The sequence below is a fragment of the Stegostoma tigrinum genome, chromosome 3 (assembly GCF_030684315.1).
Source record: "Stegostoma tigrinum isolate sSteTig4 chromosome 3, sSteTig4.hap1, whole genome shotgun sequence".
NCBI classification, from domain to species: domain Eukaryota; kingdom Metazoa; phylum Chordata; class Chondrichthyes; order Orectolobiformes; family Stegostomatidae; genus Stegostoma; species Stegostoma tigrinum.
In genome coordinates, this window is record NC_081356.1 from 130,294,221 (window position 1) to 130,310,626 (window position 16,406).

Consider the following 16,406-nt stretch of genomic DNA (forward strand, 5'->3'; position numbering starts at 1 on the left):
AAGAGATTTGGAGTGGTCTGGTAGGGTTAAAAGTAGATAAATCTCCAGGGCTGGAAGAATTGTTCAATTGGACAAGAGAGGAAATGGTAGGGATGCTGGCAATAATTTTCAATTCCCTTCTGGCCACTGGAGAGGTGCCAGAGGACTGGAGGACGTCTCATGTGGTACTTTTATACAAGAAGGGACCAAGGAATAAAACAGGGAACTACAGAACAGTCAGTCAAACCTCAGTGATGGGAAACTATTGCAAGCAATTCTGATGAACTGAATCAATCTATACTTGGAGAGGCAGGGATTAATCAAGAACAAGATAATACAAGATAATGAGAGGCATAGATAGAGTTGATAGCCAGAGACTATTTCCCAGGGCAGAAATGGCTAGCACGAGGGGTCATAGTTTTAAGCTGGTTGGTGGAAAGTATAGAGGGGATGTCAGAGGCAGGTTCTTTACGCAGAGAGTTGTGAGAGCATGGAATGCGTTGCCAGCAGCAGTTGTGGAAGCAAGGTCATTGGGGTCATTTAAGAGACTGCTGGACATGTATATGGTCACAGAAATTTGAGGGTGCTTACATGAGGATCAATGGTCGGCACAACATTGTGGGCTGAAGGGCCTGTTCTGTGCTGTACTGTTCTATGTTCTATGTTCTATCTATGTTCTAACAGTCAGCAACCTTTTGTTAAGGGGAAGTCATTTCTGACCAACTTTTTCGAAGAGATAACCAGATATGTCAGTGAAGACAATGCATTCTTTGTAGTCTATTTGGACTTTAGCAAACATTTTGATAAGAAGCGAAAGAACTTTTGTTCAGGTTCCACATGGCAGACTGATACCGAAGGTAAGAGCCTATACATCCAAGGAAATTTGGCAAATTGGAACCACAATTGGCTGAGTGACAGGAAGCAGAGGGTGTTTGTCAAGGGTTGTTTTTATGACTGGAAGCCTGTGTCCAATGGGGTCCCATAGGGATTACTGTTGGGACCTTCACTGTTTGAGATACATATTAATGAATTAGATTTGAATGTACAGGGCTTGATCATTATATTTGCTGATGATACAAGAAAATTGGTGGGGTGGTAAAAAGTGAGGAGAAAGGAGGATATAGATCCTCCGGTCAGATGGGCTGATCAGTGGTAAATGGAATTCAATCTGGATTAATGTGAGGTGGTGTACTTGGGCTGGAAAAATAGGACCCTGGAAAGTACAGAGGATCAAAGGAATCTTGGTATGCATATACACTAGTCCCCTAAGGTAGCGGGACAGTTAGATAAAGTGGTTTAGAAGGCATCTTGGATACTTCCTTCCATGAGCCGAGAGAAAGAGTTTAAGAGCAGAGTGGGCTTATCCTGGAATTGTATAAAAAGTTGGTTAAGCCACAGCTAGACTATTATCAGAGATAATGGGAACTGCAGATGCTGGAGATTCCAAGATAATAAAATGTGAGGCTGGATGAACACAGCAGGCCAAGCAGCATCTCAGGAGCACAAAAGCTGACGTTTCGGGCCTAGACCCTTCATCAGAGAGGTTAGAGCTAGACTATTATGTCCAGTTTGGGAATCTACATCATACAAGAGATCTGATTGCACTGGAGAAAGTGCAGGGGTGAATTTACCAGGATGCAAGAGTTTTACTGCGTTCTTACTGTAAAATACACATGACAATACAGTCATGCATTCAAGAGTTCTAGTTATGGACAGACCAGGTTGTTTTCCTTGGAGCAGAGTAAATTAAGGGGGACATGATTGAGATGTGGGGCACAGATAGGAGAAACTTTTCCTCTTGTTGCAGGGATGAATGACCGGGGGCATAGACTTAAGGTAAGTGTAGAAGATTTAGAGGGAATGTGAGGAAAATCTTTTTCACCCAGAGGGTGGTGGGAATCTGCAACTCATTGCTGTGATGGTGGGAGAGGCAGAGACCCTTATAACACTTAAAAAGGATTTTAGATGTACACTTGCAAGGCTAAGGCATACAAAGCTATGGGCCAAGTGCTGGAACATGGGACTAGTATAGATAGTTGGTATTTCTTTGACCAGTACAAATTTGAAGTGCTGAAGGGCCCTTTTCTGTGCTGTTGACCTCTATGATGCCAAGGATGAATTTAAATATAGATACATGTGAGGAGGAAGGGGATAGGGAGGTATACTTATAGAGGTAGATGAGAAAGTAGTTGTTGAAGTTCAAATGCAATATAAACAAAATAGACTGATTGAACTGATTGGCTTGTTTCTGTGCTTTATATTCTGACAGACAGTCATTAACAATAGCTTTGCAGCAAACTATGGTCTAGCCCCGAAACGTCAGCTTTTGTGCTCCTGAGATGCTGCTTGGCCTGCTGTGTTCATCCAGCTTCACACTTTATTATACTGAACTGTATGAGCTGTCAAGATGTGCTCAAGACCTTGATAACTGACTGGGTTCCTCTCAAGGATTACATTAATTATTTATACAGTTTATAATGGAATATGAATAGACATTGTCACTCACATCACTTGTCTCCTGACTATAGAATGTATAAACTGGAGAATTTCAGTTGAGGTAATTTCTGTATGTGTGTTGCTGCGTATGCATTTCTGTCTGTCTCTGTGTGTCCAAGCCATTGACTCTATGTGCACATCTCTTTTTGTTTATTCATTCATGGGATGTGGGTGTCATTGGTGAGGTCAGCATTTATTGCCCATTGCTAATCACCCGGAAGGCATATAAGAGTTTAACACTTTGCTGTGGGTCTGACGTCACCTGTAGGCCAGACCAGGCCATGATGTCAAATTTCCTTCCCTAAATGACATGTATCTTTCCATGTGTACAGAATGTGTGCGCATATATCTGCCTGTGTGCATGCATCTGTACCTGTCTGCACATCTCTATGTGCATACATCTGTACCTGTGAGTGTGTTTGTGTGCATGCTTTTTTTGGTGCACGTCTGTATCTATGTGTGCCCTTGTGTCTGTGCGTGTGTGTGTGTGTGTTTGTGTGCAGGCATTTCTGTTTGCTTGAATGCATATCTGTCTGCTTGTGCATGTCTCTGAGTGTGCAAATCTCTAACTGTGTGTGTGCATCGTTTTCAGTATGCACACATCCCTATCTGTGTGTGTGCCTCTGTGTGTGTGCTTGTCTCTATATCCAAATGTATCTTTCTATGCACATGTCTCCACTGTCAAGGGTGCTATCCTTTCAATAAGACTTTAAATAAAGGCCCCACTTGCTCTCTCAGGTGAACATAAAAATTCTTAAGCCACAGCATGTGATCAAAAGCAGCGGAGACGCCTCCTCATATACTGGCCGATAATGAATTATCTGTCAGCCATCTAGTCACTAACACAACAGCTGTTTGTAGAAACTGACTGCGCACAATTGGCTATTGCCTTTCCTACCCAACAACAATGATTATGCTTCAAGTATAATTAACTAGCTAAAGCACTTTCAGACGTCACAAAAGGTGTTGTATAAATGCAAACTCTTTCTTTCATTACAAGAATGATCATTTTTTAATTTAAGATAAGCCAGCTTGACTTCTACAAGAAGGACCCAGTGGCGTGAATGAACAAAGGTTAATGTGTTTGATGTCATCTATGTCTAAAAATGTACTGGAGAAGACTGTTTTTAGAACAAGCATTTCCTTTCTACTACAGCAGGAGCCTGAGAAGCCTTGAACAGTAGACTCTCCCAGGAACATCTATGATTTTTGATCATTTTGAAACAATAGGACCAGATCATCTCAAGATGCTGAAGAAAGGTAATACCCAAAACGTTGACTACTCTTTTCCTCCAGATGTTGCCTGGCTTGCTGTGTTATTCCAGTCTCCTACCTACCCTGGATTCCAGCATATGCAGTCTTTTTTGTCTCATCGCAAGGTGCCTTCCTGCTTCAATATTCCACTTGAGTTCATAGCTGGACTTCATGTGCAACCACATTACACTCCTCGTTAAGGCCAGCTATCTGTATGGTTTAATATGCTGTTGGCAAAATCATTTTCTTCATTCTCACATGGGCTGTGTAAAATACTGGCTGGAGAGCATTTATTGCCCGTCCCAACCCTAATTGTCCTTGACGTGGTGATGAGCTGCCATCTTGAACTTCTGCAGTCTGTGTGCTGTAGGTAGACCACAATGCCATTATGAAGGGAGTTTCAGGATTTTGACTCTCCAACAGTGAAGGAAGGGGAATATATTTCCAAGTTAGAATGATGAGTGACATGGTTGGGAACTTGCAGGGGTGGTGTCCGTATGTATCTTCTGCGCTTGGCCTTTTAGACTGGGTTTGAAAGGTGCTGTCTAAGGATCTTTCATGAACTTCTGCAGCTCCTCTTGCCAATGGTATGTATTGCTGTTACTGAACATCAGTGGTGGGTGCTTGTCAATGCGGTGCCTGTCAAACGGCTGCTATGTTCTAGATAGTGTCAAGCTTCTTCAGTGTTGTTTGAGTTGTACTCAACCAGGCAAGTGGTGAATATTTCATCACACTCTTGATTTTTGCCTTGTAGATGGGTGGACAGGTTTTGGGGAATCAGGAGTTGTGTTATTCACTGCAGGATTCCTAACCTCTGACTTGCTCTTGTAGCCACTATGTTAATCTGGCAAGTCCAGATGAATTTCTGGTCAATGCTAATCCCAAGGATGTTGACAATGTGATTAACACTGCTGAATGTCAAGGGGCAGTGGTTGGATTGTCTCTTATTGAATTTGGTCATTGTCTGGCATTTGTGTTGCATGAATTTAACTTGCCACTTATCAGCCCAAATCTCAATATTTTTCAAGTCTTGTTGCATTTGAATATGGACTGCTACAGTATCTGAGGAGTTGCGAATGGTGCTGCACATTGTGTAATCATTGGCAAATATCCCTTATCTTTTGATCTTGTGATGGAGGGAAGGTCATTGCTGACACAGTTGAAGAAGGTTGGGCCTAGGACACTACCCTGTGGAGCTCCTGCAGAGATATCCTGGAGTGTGAGACCACTGACTTCCAACAGCCATAGCCTTCTTCCTATTTGCCAGGGTTGACTCCAATCAATGGACAGTTTGCCCCTGATAACTATTGATTCCAGTTTTGCTACGGCTCCTTGATGGCACTTTGTTGAATGAAGCCGTGATATCAAGGGCTGTCACTGTCACCTCACTCTCATCTCTTTTGTCCATGTTTGAACTGAGGTTATACTGAGGTTGGGAGCTGGGTGGCCCTGGTGGAACTCAAACTGGGCAACACTGAGCTGGTTATTTCTGAGTGGGTGTTGCTTGATAGCAATGTTGATGACACCTTCCATCACTTTTGATGATTGAGAGTAAAGTGCTAGTGAGGTAATTGGTTTTGAATTTATCCTGTTTTTTATGTACAGAACCATACCTGGGTAGAAAATTGTCAAGTAGATGTTACAGCTGTAGTGGAATAGCTTGGCTCGGACAGCAGCAAGTTCTAGAGCACAAATCTTCAGTTCTATTTGGACACAGTAAGGACTGCAGATGCTGGAAGCTAGAGTCAATAAATGTAGAGCTTGAAAAGCACAGCAAGTCAAACAGCATACCAAGGAGCGGGAAAGTCAATGTTTTGGGATGAAAAGTTGACTTCCCTACTCCTCGGAAGCTGTCTGACCTGCTGTGCTGTTCTAGCTCTGCAGTTCTAATGCTGCAGTGCTGTCAGGGCTCATAGCCTTTGCAGATACAGTGCCTCCAATCATTTCCTGGTATCATGTGGAGTGAAGCAAATTGGCTAAAGATTGGCACCTGTAATTCTGAGGACCTCCTGAGGAGGCCAAGATGGATCATTCATGTGCACTTCTGGTTGTAGATTATTGTGAATGTTACAGTCTTATGTTTTGATGTGTTGTGCTCTAACATCATTGAGTTTGGAGATATTTGTGAAGTCTCTTCCTTTAGTGACTACTTTAATTGTGCACCACCATTTACGACTGGATATGGCAGGATTGCAGTGCTTGAAACTGATCCACTGGTCGTGGGATTGTTTAGCTCTCTCAACTACTGTTATGCAATCTGGCATGCTAGTAGTCCTGTTTGGTAGTTTCACCAGTAGATGTGTTGTATTTGGACTTCCAGAAGGCATTTGACAAGGTTCCTCACAAAAGGTTTAGTCATAAAAGCCCATGGTGTTGGAGGTAGTATATTGACAATAATAGAGAATTGGCTAATGGTCAGAAAAAGCTGAGAAGAGACAGGGGGTTCTTTTTCAAATTGGCAACCTGTAACCAATGGGGTTTCACTGGTATCAGTGCTGGGACTGTAACTGTTTACAATATATACTAATGAGGTTAGGGGAAGGAAGAGAATACAAAATTTGCAGATGACACAAAAATAGGTGGAAAAGAAGGTAGCAAGAGAGAGAGAAAGACAAACAGTTTACATTTTTTTCTTTATTCATTCACAGGATGAGGGCATCACTGACTAGGCCAGCATTTATTGCCCATCCCTAATTGCCCAGAGGAGAGTTAAGAGTTAATCACATTGCTGTGTGTCTAAAGTCACATGTAGGCCAGACCAAGTAAGGATGACAATGTCCTTCCCTAAAGGACATTAGTGAACCAGATTTCTTTTTCCAAAAACCGACAATGGTCTCATGATCATCATTAGACTTGTAATTCCAGATTTTATTTTATTGAATTCACATTTTACCATGTGACGTGGTGAAATTTGAACCCAAGTAACAGAACATTATCTGGGTCTCTGGATTAACAGTCCAGTGATAATACCATTAGGTTATCACCTCCCACTGATAGGTTAATTAAGTGGATAAAATGCTCACAAATGGTATATAAAGTGTGAAAAAATCAAGTTGTTCACCTTGGCAGGGGAATAAAAGAGTATTATCCAAATGGAGAGAACTATAGAAAGCTGCAACATAGGTGCAGGTAATCAGGCAGGTGAATGGCATTTTGCCTCTTATTTCAAAGGGATTGGAGTATGAGTAGAGAAGTCTTACTACAACTGTACAATATGCTGGTGAGACCACTTCTGAAGCACTGTGAGCATTTTTGGTCCACTTGTTTTGAGAAAAGATATAATTTCATTGAAGACTTTTCACAGATGGTTCACTAAGATGATCCCTGGTATGGAGAGATTGTCTTATGAGTAAAGGTTACCAGGTTGGGACTGTACTCACTGCAGTTTAGCAGAAAAAGAGATGATCTCATTGAAATGTACAGGATTCTTAAGGGGCTTGACAGGATACATGTTGAGAGAATGTTCCCTCTCATGGTAGAGTCAGAAGGCACAGTTTCAGAATTAGGGGGTACCATTCTAAGACTGGGATGATGAGGAATTTCTTCTCTCAGATTGTGTTGAGTCTTTGGAATTACTTGCCACGAAGAGTTGTGGGGTCAGAGTCCTTGAGCTTAAGGCTGAGATACAAAGATGGATCAGCCATCAGTAGGGATATCAAGGATTACAGGGAAACACAGGAAAATGGACATGAGGGATATCGGATCAGTCATGATCTGATTGAATGGTAGAGTAAGCTTACAGATCAAATAGCCTACTTCCCTTCCTATTACGGTATTATGGACACCTCATTTTTATCGTGACTGGTGCTGCTCCTGGCATGCCCTCCTGCACTCTCCATTGAACCAAGATTGATCCCCTGGCTAGATGGTAATGGTTGAGTGGGGGATATGGTCATAAAGTTGCAGATTGTGCTGGAGTACAATTCTGCTGCTGTTGATGGCCCAAAGTGCCTCATTGACACAGAGTCTCGAATTGCTAGATCTGTTCTAGATCCTTGTTTCCACAAAGACTGTCTATAGTCACCCTTACCAATACTGTCATGGACAGGTACATCTGTAGCTGGCATTTTAGTGAGGATGAGATTGAGTATGTTTTTCCCTCTTGGTGGTTGCCTCACCACCTGCTGCCAGGTGCTGCTGAGACCCAGTCTTGGTGGTGAACATCGAAATCCCCCAGCAAAAGTACCTTTCATGCACGGCCACCTTCAGTACTTCCTCGTAGTGTTGTCAACACAGGGAAATATTGATTCATTCAGCTGAGGGACTATGGGTATAGTCCAGAGATTTCCTTGCCTATGTTTAACCTGCTGCCATGAGGTTTCACGGGATTCAGCATCAATGTTGAGGACTCCAAGAGCGACTCCTTCCTGACTTAAAGATAGTGGAATCAAGGGTTATGGGGATAAGGCAGGAACAGGATACTGATTATGGATGACCAGCCATGATCATAATGAATGGTGGTGCTGGCTCGAAGGGCCAAATGGCCTACTCCAGCACCTATTTTCTATTGTCTATTGACTGTATACCACTGTACTGCCACCTCTCCTGGGTCTGTCCTGCTGGTGGGACAGGACACATCCAGGAATGGTGATGGTGGTGTCTGGTGCATTGTCTGTCAGGTAATTATTTTGTGAGTATGACCATGGCTGATGCTTGACTAGTGTCTGAGACAGCGCTCCCCAACATGTTATACTAGACCCCAGATGTCAACAAGGCTGTTTTTGCCACCGAGGTCGATGCTAGGTGTTCCTCCAACTTCTTTTCTTTGTGGTGACTCTGTAGTGATTGCTACAATTGAGTGCCTTGCTCAGGCCATGTGAGAGGGTAGCTGAGAGTCAACCATGTAGCTGTGGGTCTGGAGTCAGGTCTACCCAGGACCTGGTAAGGATGGAAGACTTTGTTCCCTCAGGGACATTAGTGAACCAGATGGGACTTTCTCCCCAGAATCATTTTTAATGGAATTTAAATTCCAACATTTACTGTGGTGGGATTTTAGAACATTAGCTAAGTTTCTGGATTAATAGTCTAGTGATAATACCACTAGGCCTTCAGCTCTCCCTATCCCCAGATCCAAATCACATTGCCTCAAATCATATTCTTGTCAAACATGCAAACTCTTTTGATACACATGAATAAAGGCAAAATACTGCAGAAGTTGTAAACCTGAAACGTACACTGACCCACCTTGACCCTCAGGCAAGGTCTAACACAAGTAATGTGATTGTTCCATACTGACCTGTTGTACCCATTCAGGGAAAAAGCTCCCTGTGGAGAGGCCGCAGTGCTGGATTTGAAGTAATAAATACAGCCCTTGTGAATGATAACAAATCGCAGTGGCCCTGAAACCATAAATAGAATTGATTTTAGACCAGTAAAAACATGTCCTGGAATAAAGTGAGGAAGCTAGGGAACCTCATAAACAGAGAAGACAAGTCATAGTCATTGTCATACAGCATAGAAACAGGTCCTTTGATCCACCATGTCTCTAATAACCAACAAAAGCCAAACTACACTACCTGCACTTTGTCCATAGCCTACTGTGCCCTGGCATTTTAAGTGCATGTCCACATTTCTTAAATGTTATTAGATTAGATTAGATTCCCTCCAGTGTGGAAACATGAGAGCACCTGCCTTCACCACTGTGTCAGGCAGCAAATTCTATATATCTTCCACCCCCCCCAGTGAAAACATTCTTCCTCAGATTCCTTCTAAATCACTTACTCTTTACCTTAAATCAATGCCTTCTGGTCTTAGATACTTCTGCCAATGGGGAAAAGATTTTCATGATTTATTCTACCGAAGCTTCTCAATTTTGAATATCTTAATCAGACTCCCTCTCAGCCTCCTCTACTCTCAGAAAAACAAACCCAGCCTTTTCAATCTCTCCTCATAACTGAGTCTTCCCATCCCAGGCAATATCCTGGTGGATCTTCTCTGCACCCTCTCCAGTGCAAATATGTTCTTACAATAGTGTCATGACTAGAATTGTACACAGTATTCCATCTGTGATCTAATCAATGCTCTTTAAAGTTGCAACAAGATTTCCCTGCTCCTATATTCTGCACCCTGGCTAATGAAGGCAAACATCCTGCATGGCTTCTTCATCACCCTCTCTATCTATGCTGACACCTTCAGGGATCTATAGACTTGTACATCAAAGTCACCTTGTTCCCAAGTACTCCAAAGGCCAAGCAGGGAACCCTGGCTGACAGGTATAAACAGGTGTCTCAGAGAATCTCCTCACTCTAGGGACTGGCTCTGAGCTAGGTGGTCACAGTTCATGTACTGTGCATGTGTAAATAAAGGATGACATGGTGACAGGATACTGGCCTCTACGCAGTTATTTCACATCCCCTTATTAGATCTCCCAAAATACATCACCTCATACTTTGCAGGATTACATTCCTTCTGCCAATGCTCTGCCCAATTTAGCAGCTAATCAGTATCAGACTATAGCCTGTGACTGTTGTCCCCACGATCAACAATGCCACCAATTTTCATGTCATCTGCAACCTTCGGAAGATCAGAACACAGGAGCATGAGTAGGTCATTCAGCCCATCAAGCCTGCTCTAACATTCAATAAGATCATGACTGATCTGTGACCTAACTCCATATGACTACCTTGTTGTTAAATTGTTAATTAATATCAAATTGTTAATTTAAAAATTGTCTAATTAAATTTAACAACTGAATTAGCATCAACTGCTATCAAAGGAAGAGAGTTCCAAACCTCCATTTCTTGTGTGTAGAAGTACTTTCCAACATTGCTGCTGAATGGACTGGCCTAATTCACAGACTATGCTCCCTGGTTTTAGAATCTTCAGCAGAGAAAATAGTTTATCTTTATCTACCCCCTCTTTCTCTGTTAATATCCTGAAGAGACTTGCTAATTAAACCCTCTACATTCACATCCAATACTTTCATGTACATATCAAATAGCAAGTGTCCCAGCACTAAGCCATGTATTACATACTGATCAGAGGCTTCCAGTCACTAAAGCAATATCCAACATCATCTTTCGCCTCCCATTTGGAAGCCAATTCTGAATCCAGTTTTGTAACTTGCCATGGATCCCATGGGCTCTTACCTTTCTGATTAGCCTTCCATGTGGAACCTTGTCAAAAATCTTAGTGAAGGCCATGTAAACCACATCAACTGCACTACTATCATCAATACAGTCAGTCACCTTTTCAAAAGTTAAACTAAATTAGTCATTCAGAATCTCCCTCTAGCAAATCCATGCTGACCATCCCTGCCTTTCAAAGTATTGATTAATCCTGTCCCTCTGAATTCTTTCTGATAATATTCCCACCATTGACATCAGACTAACTGGTCTGTCATAACCTGGCCTATCCCTGCTATCCTTCTTGAACAAAGGAACCACATTAGATATTGAGATAACAAGGTGTAGAGCTAGATGAACACAGTAGGCCAAGCAGCATCAGAGGAGCAGGAAAGCTGACATTTCGGGCCTAGACCCTTCTACAGAAAAGGATAGGGTTAGGGTTAAGTTATGCTAGCACTTCACCTATGGCCAGCAAGTTATTAAATATCTCTTCCAGGTGCCCAGCAGTCTCCTCCCTTGCCTGCAATGTCAACCTAGGATACATTTCACGAGGACCTGGGGCTTCGTGCATCTACCTTATTAATCTTAACTTGTTCTCGAATCACACCATCCAAACTGAACTTTCCAGCCAAACTGTCTTTTTCCTCTGTGAATACAGATGAGAAGTGTTCACTTAAGACCTCACCCATGTCCACTGGCTCCACGCACAGGTTGCCCCTTTGGTTTCTGATAAATCCCACGCTTTCCCTGATATTCCTCTTAGTCTTAATAATACTCATAAAAAGCCTTGGATTTTTCCATAATCCTATACGCCAAAGATATTTTGTGCTCCTTCTTTGCCCTCCTAATTTCTTTTTTAAGTATCTTCCTACACTATGTATTGCTGAAGGACCTTCTGTGTTTTAAACACTCTGCACCTAACATATGCTTTCTTCTTTTTCTTTATCAAAATCTCGATATCCCTTGATGCCTAGGGTCACTGGACTTGCTGCCCTTGCCTTTCTGTGCTGCCATCTTCTATGATTCTACATAATTTTGAAAATAAATCTATAAGTATTTGGATTTCCCACTTCCTTGGTGTGGAAGAGTAGCCAAAGACCAGGCTTCACCCATAGGTAGGCTGAGAAATTGGAGATTTGATCGAGTTTAGACTTTCACAGCAGCTGCTTTCAAAATGACTTACAGAGTTAGTTATGTGTCCTTCTGTCCTTACTAACACAATCTGTGATGTTAGGAAGTCAAGAAAGGGGAAGAAGAGCAAAATAGACCCACAGTGTAAAAAAAATCAACACTGTGACTCAATGCAGCAACAGGCAGGATAATAAAATGTGAGGCTGGATGAACACAGCAGGCCCAGCAGCATCTTAGGAGCACAAAAGCTGACGTTTCGGGCCTAGACCCTTCATCAGAGAGGGGGATGGGGTGAGGGTTCTGGAATAAACTGGAATATTCCAGAACCCTCACTCCATCCCCCCCTCTGATGAAGGGTCTAGGCCCGAACCATCGGCTTTTGTGCTCCTAAGATGCTGCTGGGCCTGCTGTGTTCATCCAGCCTCACATTTTATTATCTTGGATTCTCCAGCATCTGCAGTTCCCATTATCACAGCAACTGGCGGGAAGTGCCCTTTCTGTGCTAAGCAATCCCAGTCATGGTTAGCCACAGTATTACTCTGTTAGAGTGTGGGAGACAAGACCGGGCTGAATTTTATCTCCCCGCGTCACCCATAGCTTTTACGCAAACTAGTGTTGCCCAGGTTCAGGAAATGTGGCTGTGTAGTGTGTAACCACTGAGATTGTCAGTATCTTTGATCTACACTGTCCAGATCCCAGGAGACGAAAAGTGGACCATATTGATAGAAGTAGACATTTGTTCTTCCACAAATAATTTACAATCATGGACAAGTGAAAATAATTTTATTCAACTACTGACCCCTCCTATCGTACTCTAACATTAGGGTGAGATATTAAACTAAGATTCCAGCCTGCTCTCTCAGCAGAATTTAACAGAATCTAGGGCTGCTATTACGAAGACAAGGAGCCAATTTCTCCCTATGTGTTGGCCAATATTTGTTACATGTTTGTATCAACCTAATTATCTATATGCAATCCAGAACATGTACAAATACCAAAACCCTGCATTTCTTAAAATGAACTGGACGTAGTAAACTGTTCTGAAGAGCTTCACAGAGATATCAGATAAGCAGTCAGAGGATGTGTTTACAAGTGCAGAGGAAGGGAAGTTAGAGGAAACTGACACTGGGTGGGAGGAAAGCGTCTCTGAACCTGATATCAGTGGAAGGAGCTTGTGAAGAACTTGGTTTGATAAACCCGAAACCACAAACTGCGTGATTGAGAAACTTACACTTCATGATCTTCCACTGGGATCCTCCTTTCTTATGGAGGTAGCCAGATTGTGTAACCCCTCCTGGCATGGTGAGAAGGTTCTGAGCCCCAATCGCTCGCATTGGGACTGGCCAATTTTCCTCTACTCCAGTGGCCATTGTGCTGAAACAAAATATTAAAAATTGCTAATTATGTATTAAATTCAAACAGTCCCAAACATGATAATTTCATAACTGTAACTTAGCACAGTACCAAATAGTTATTTAAATAGGCTCGAGTCTTCATTGAACTTTAGACTACTGTATACTTGTATTTTTATTGTCATTGCAGAGTCGCAGACTCACAGAATGGTTTCAGTACAGAAGGAAGTCAATCAGACCATCCCATCCATTCCAGCTTTCTGCAAGAACAGCCCATTTGTTGCCACTTTCTACTTCCTCTGTTTAGCCATGCAAAAATTTGTTCTCTTCAGGTAATTACCTAATTTTACCAGAGGTCACCCTGTTTGGAGTTTTCTATAGGCCTCCGAATAGTTCCAGATATGTAGAGGAAAGGATAGCAAAGATGATTCTCGTTAGGAGTGAGAGAGACAGAGTACTTGTCATGGGGAACTTCAACTTTCCAAATATTGACGGGGAACACTATAGTTAAAGTACTATAGATGGGTCAGTTTTTGTTCAGTGTGTGCAGGAGGGCTTCCTGACAAAGTATGTAAACAGGCCAACAAGGGGCGAAGCCACATTAGATTCGGTACTGGGTAATGAGCCCGGCCAGGTGTTAGATTTGGAAGTAGGTGAGCACTTTGGTGATAGAGATCACAATTCTGTTATGTTTACTTTAGTGATGGAAAGGGCAAGAGTTATAGCTGGGGGAAAGGCAATTACGATGAGATTAGGCAAGATTTAGGGAGCATAGGATGGGGAAGGAAACTGCAGGGCTTGGGCATGTTAGAAATGTGGAGCTTATTCAAGGAAAAGCTCCTGTGTGTCCTAGATAAGTATGTACCTGTCAGACAGGGAGGAAGCTGTAGAGCGCGGGAGCCGTGGTTTACGAAGGAAGTGGAATCTCTGATCAAGAGGAAGAAGAAGGCTTATGTTAGGATGAGATGTGAAGGCTCAGTTAGGGCGCTTGAGGGTTACAAGGTAGCCAGGAAAGACCTAAAGAGAGAGCTCAGAAGAGCCAGGAGGAGACATGAGAAGTTGCTGGCGGATAGGATCAGGGTAAACCCTAAGGCTTTCCATAGGTATTTAAGGAATAAAAGAATGATGAGAGTAAGATTAGGGCCAATCAAGGATAGTAGTGGGAAGTTGTGTGTGGAGTCAGAGGAGTTAGGGGAAGCACTAAATGAATATTTTTCGACAGTATTCACTCTAGAAAACGACAGTGTTGTCGAGGAGAATACTGAGATACAGGCTACTAGACTAGGTGGGATTGAGGTTCACAAGTAAGAGGTATTAGAAATCCTACAGTGTGTGAAGATAGATAAGTCCCCTGGGCCGGATGGGATTTATCCTAGGATCCTCTGGGAAGCCAGGGAGGAGATTGCCAAGCCTTTGGCATTGATCTTTAACTCGTCATTGTCTACAGGAATAGTGCCAGACGACTGGAGGATAGCAAATGTGGATCCCCTGTTGAAGAAGGGGAGTAGAGACAACCCTGGTAATTATAGACCAGTGAGCCTTACCTCAGTTGTTGGTAAAGTGTTGGAAAAGGTTATAAGGGATAGGATTTATAATCATCTAGAAAAGAATAATTTGACTAGGGATAGTCAGCACGGTTTTGTGAAGGGTAGGTCGTGCCTCACAAGCCTTATTGAATTCTTTGAGAAGGTGACCAAACAGGTAGATGAGAGTAAACCGGTTGATGTGGTGTATATGGATTTCAGCAAGGCGTTCGATAAGGTTCCACATAGTAGGCTATTGTACAAAATGCAGAGTAATAGGATTGTATGAGATATAGCAGTTTGGATCAGAAATTGGCTTGTTGAAAGAAGACAGGGGGTGGTAGTTGATGGGAAATGTTCATCCTGGAGAGCAGTTACTAGTGGTGTACCGCAAGGGTCGGTGTTGGGTCCACTGATGTTTGTCATTTTTATAAATGACCTGGATGAGGGCGTAGAAGGATGGGTTAGTAAATTTGTAGACGACACTAATGTCGGTGGAGTTGTGAATAGTGAAGAAGGATGCTATAGGTTACAGAGAGACATAGATAAGCTGCAGAGCTGGGCTGAGAGGTGGCAAATGGAGTTTAATGAGGACAAGTGTGAGGTGATGCACTTTGGTAGGAGTAACCGGAAGGCAAAGTACTGGGCTAATGGAAAGATTCTTGGTAGTGTAGATGAGCAGAGAGATCTCGGTGTCCACGTACGCAGACCCTTGAAAGTTGCCACCCAGGTTGACAGGGCTGTTAAGAAGGCATACAGTGTTTTAGCTTTTATTAATAGAGGGATCGAATTCCGGAACCAAGAGGTTATGGTGAAGCTGTACAAAACTCTGGTGCGGCCACACTTGGAGTATTGTGTACAGTTCTGGTCACTGCATTATAAGAAGGATGTGGAAGCTTTGGAAAGGGTGCAGAGGAGATTTACTAGGATGTTGCCTGGTATGGAGGGAAGGTCTTACGAGGAAAGGCTGAGGGACTTGAGGCTATTTTCTTTAGAGAGAAGGAGGTTGAGAGGTGACTTAATTGAGACATATAAAATAATCAGAGGGTTAGATAGCGTGGATAGGGAGAGCCTTTTTCCTGGGATGGTGACGGCGAGCACGAGGGGACATAGCTTTAAATTGAGGGGTGAAAGATATAGGACAGATGTCAGAGGTAGTTTCTTTACTCGGAGAGTAGTAAGGGAATGGAACGCTTTGCCTGCAACGGTGGTAGATTCACCAACTTTAGGTACATTTAAGTCGTCATTGGACAAGCATATGGACGTACATGGAATAGTGTAGGTTAGATGGGCTTCAGATTGGTATGACAGGTCGGCACAAGATCGAGGGCCGAAGGGCAGGTACTGTGCTGTAATGTTCTATATTCTATATGTTCTGTGTATGAAGAAAAAAAATAAGAACCATTCTCCTCCAATTCCATTTTGATTTAGTCTGTTCTGTCACTACCTCACCCATACTTTTGATTCTTTGTATTGCCCTTAACAGGTTTTAAATATCTAAGTGGCTACATGTACGTTTTACTAACGGTGGTTGGTGTTTAAAAAGGGAAACAGAAAAAGAGTCAAGTTGATTTTGGTGGTTGGAATGTTACTCAGTTGTGTGT

General features: G+C 42.7%; 1 protein-coding gene across 1 annotated transcript in view; it reads right to left on the reverse strand.

The window, feature by feature from the left end:
* The window catches only part of sh3bp2 (SH3-domain binding protein 2), a 119,789-nt gene that overhangs the window by 74,886 nt on the left and 28,497 nt on the right, over nucleotides 1-16,406 (reverse strand). Inside the window, exons 3-4 of the mRNA XM_048528238.2 lie at nucleotides 13,159-13,301; nucleotides 8,966-9,068 (exon numbers count right to left, since the gene is read on the reverse strand). Of these exons, the coding sequence (XP_048384195.1) occupies nucleotides 8,966-9,068; nucleotides 13,159-13,297 (242 nt within the window). The 5' untranslated portion in view covers nucleotides 13,298-13,301. The remainder of the gene's footprint in view (nucleotides 1-8,965; nucleotides 9,069-13,158; nucleotides 13,302-16,406) is intronic.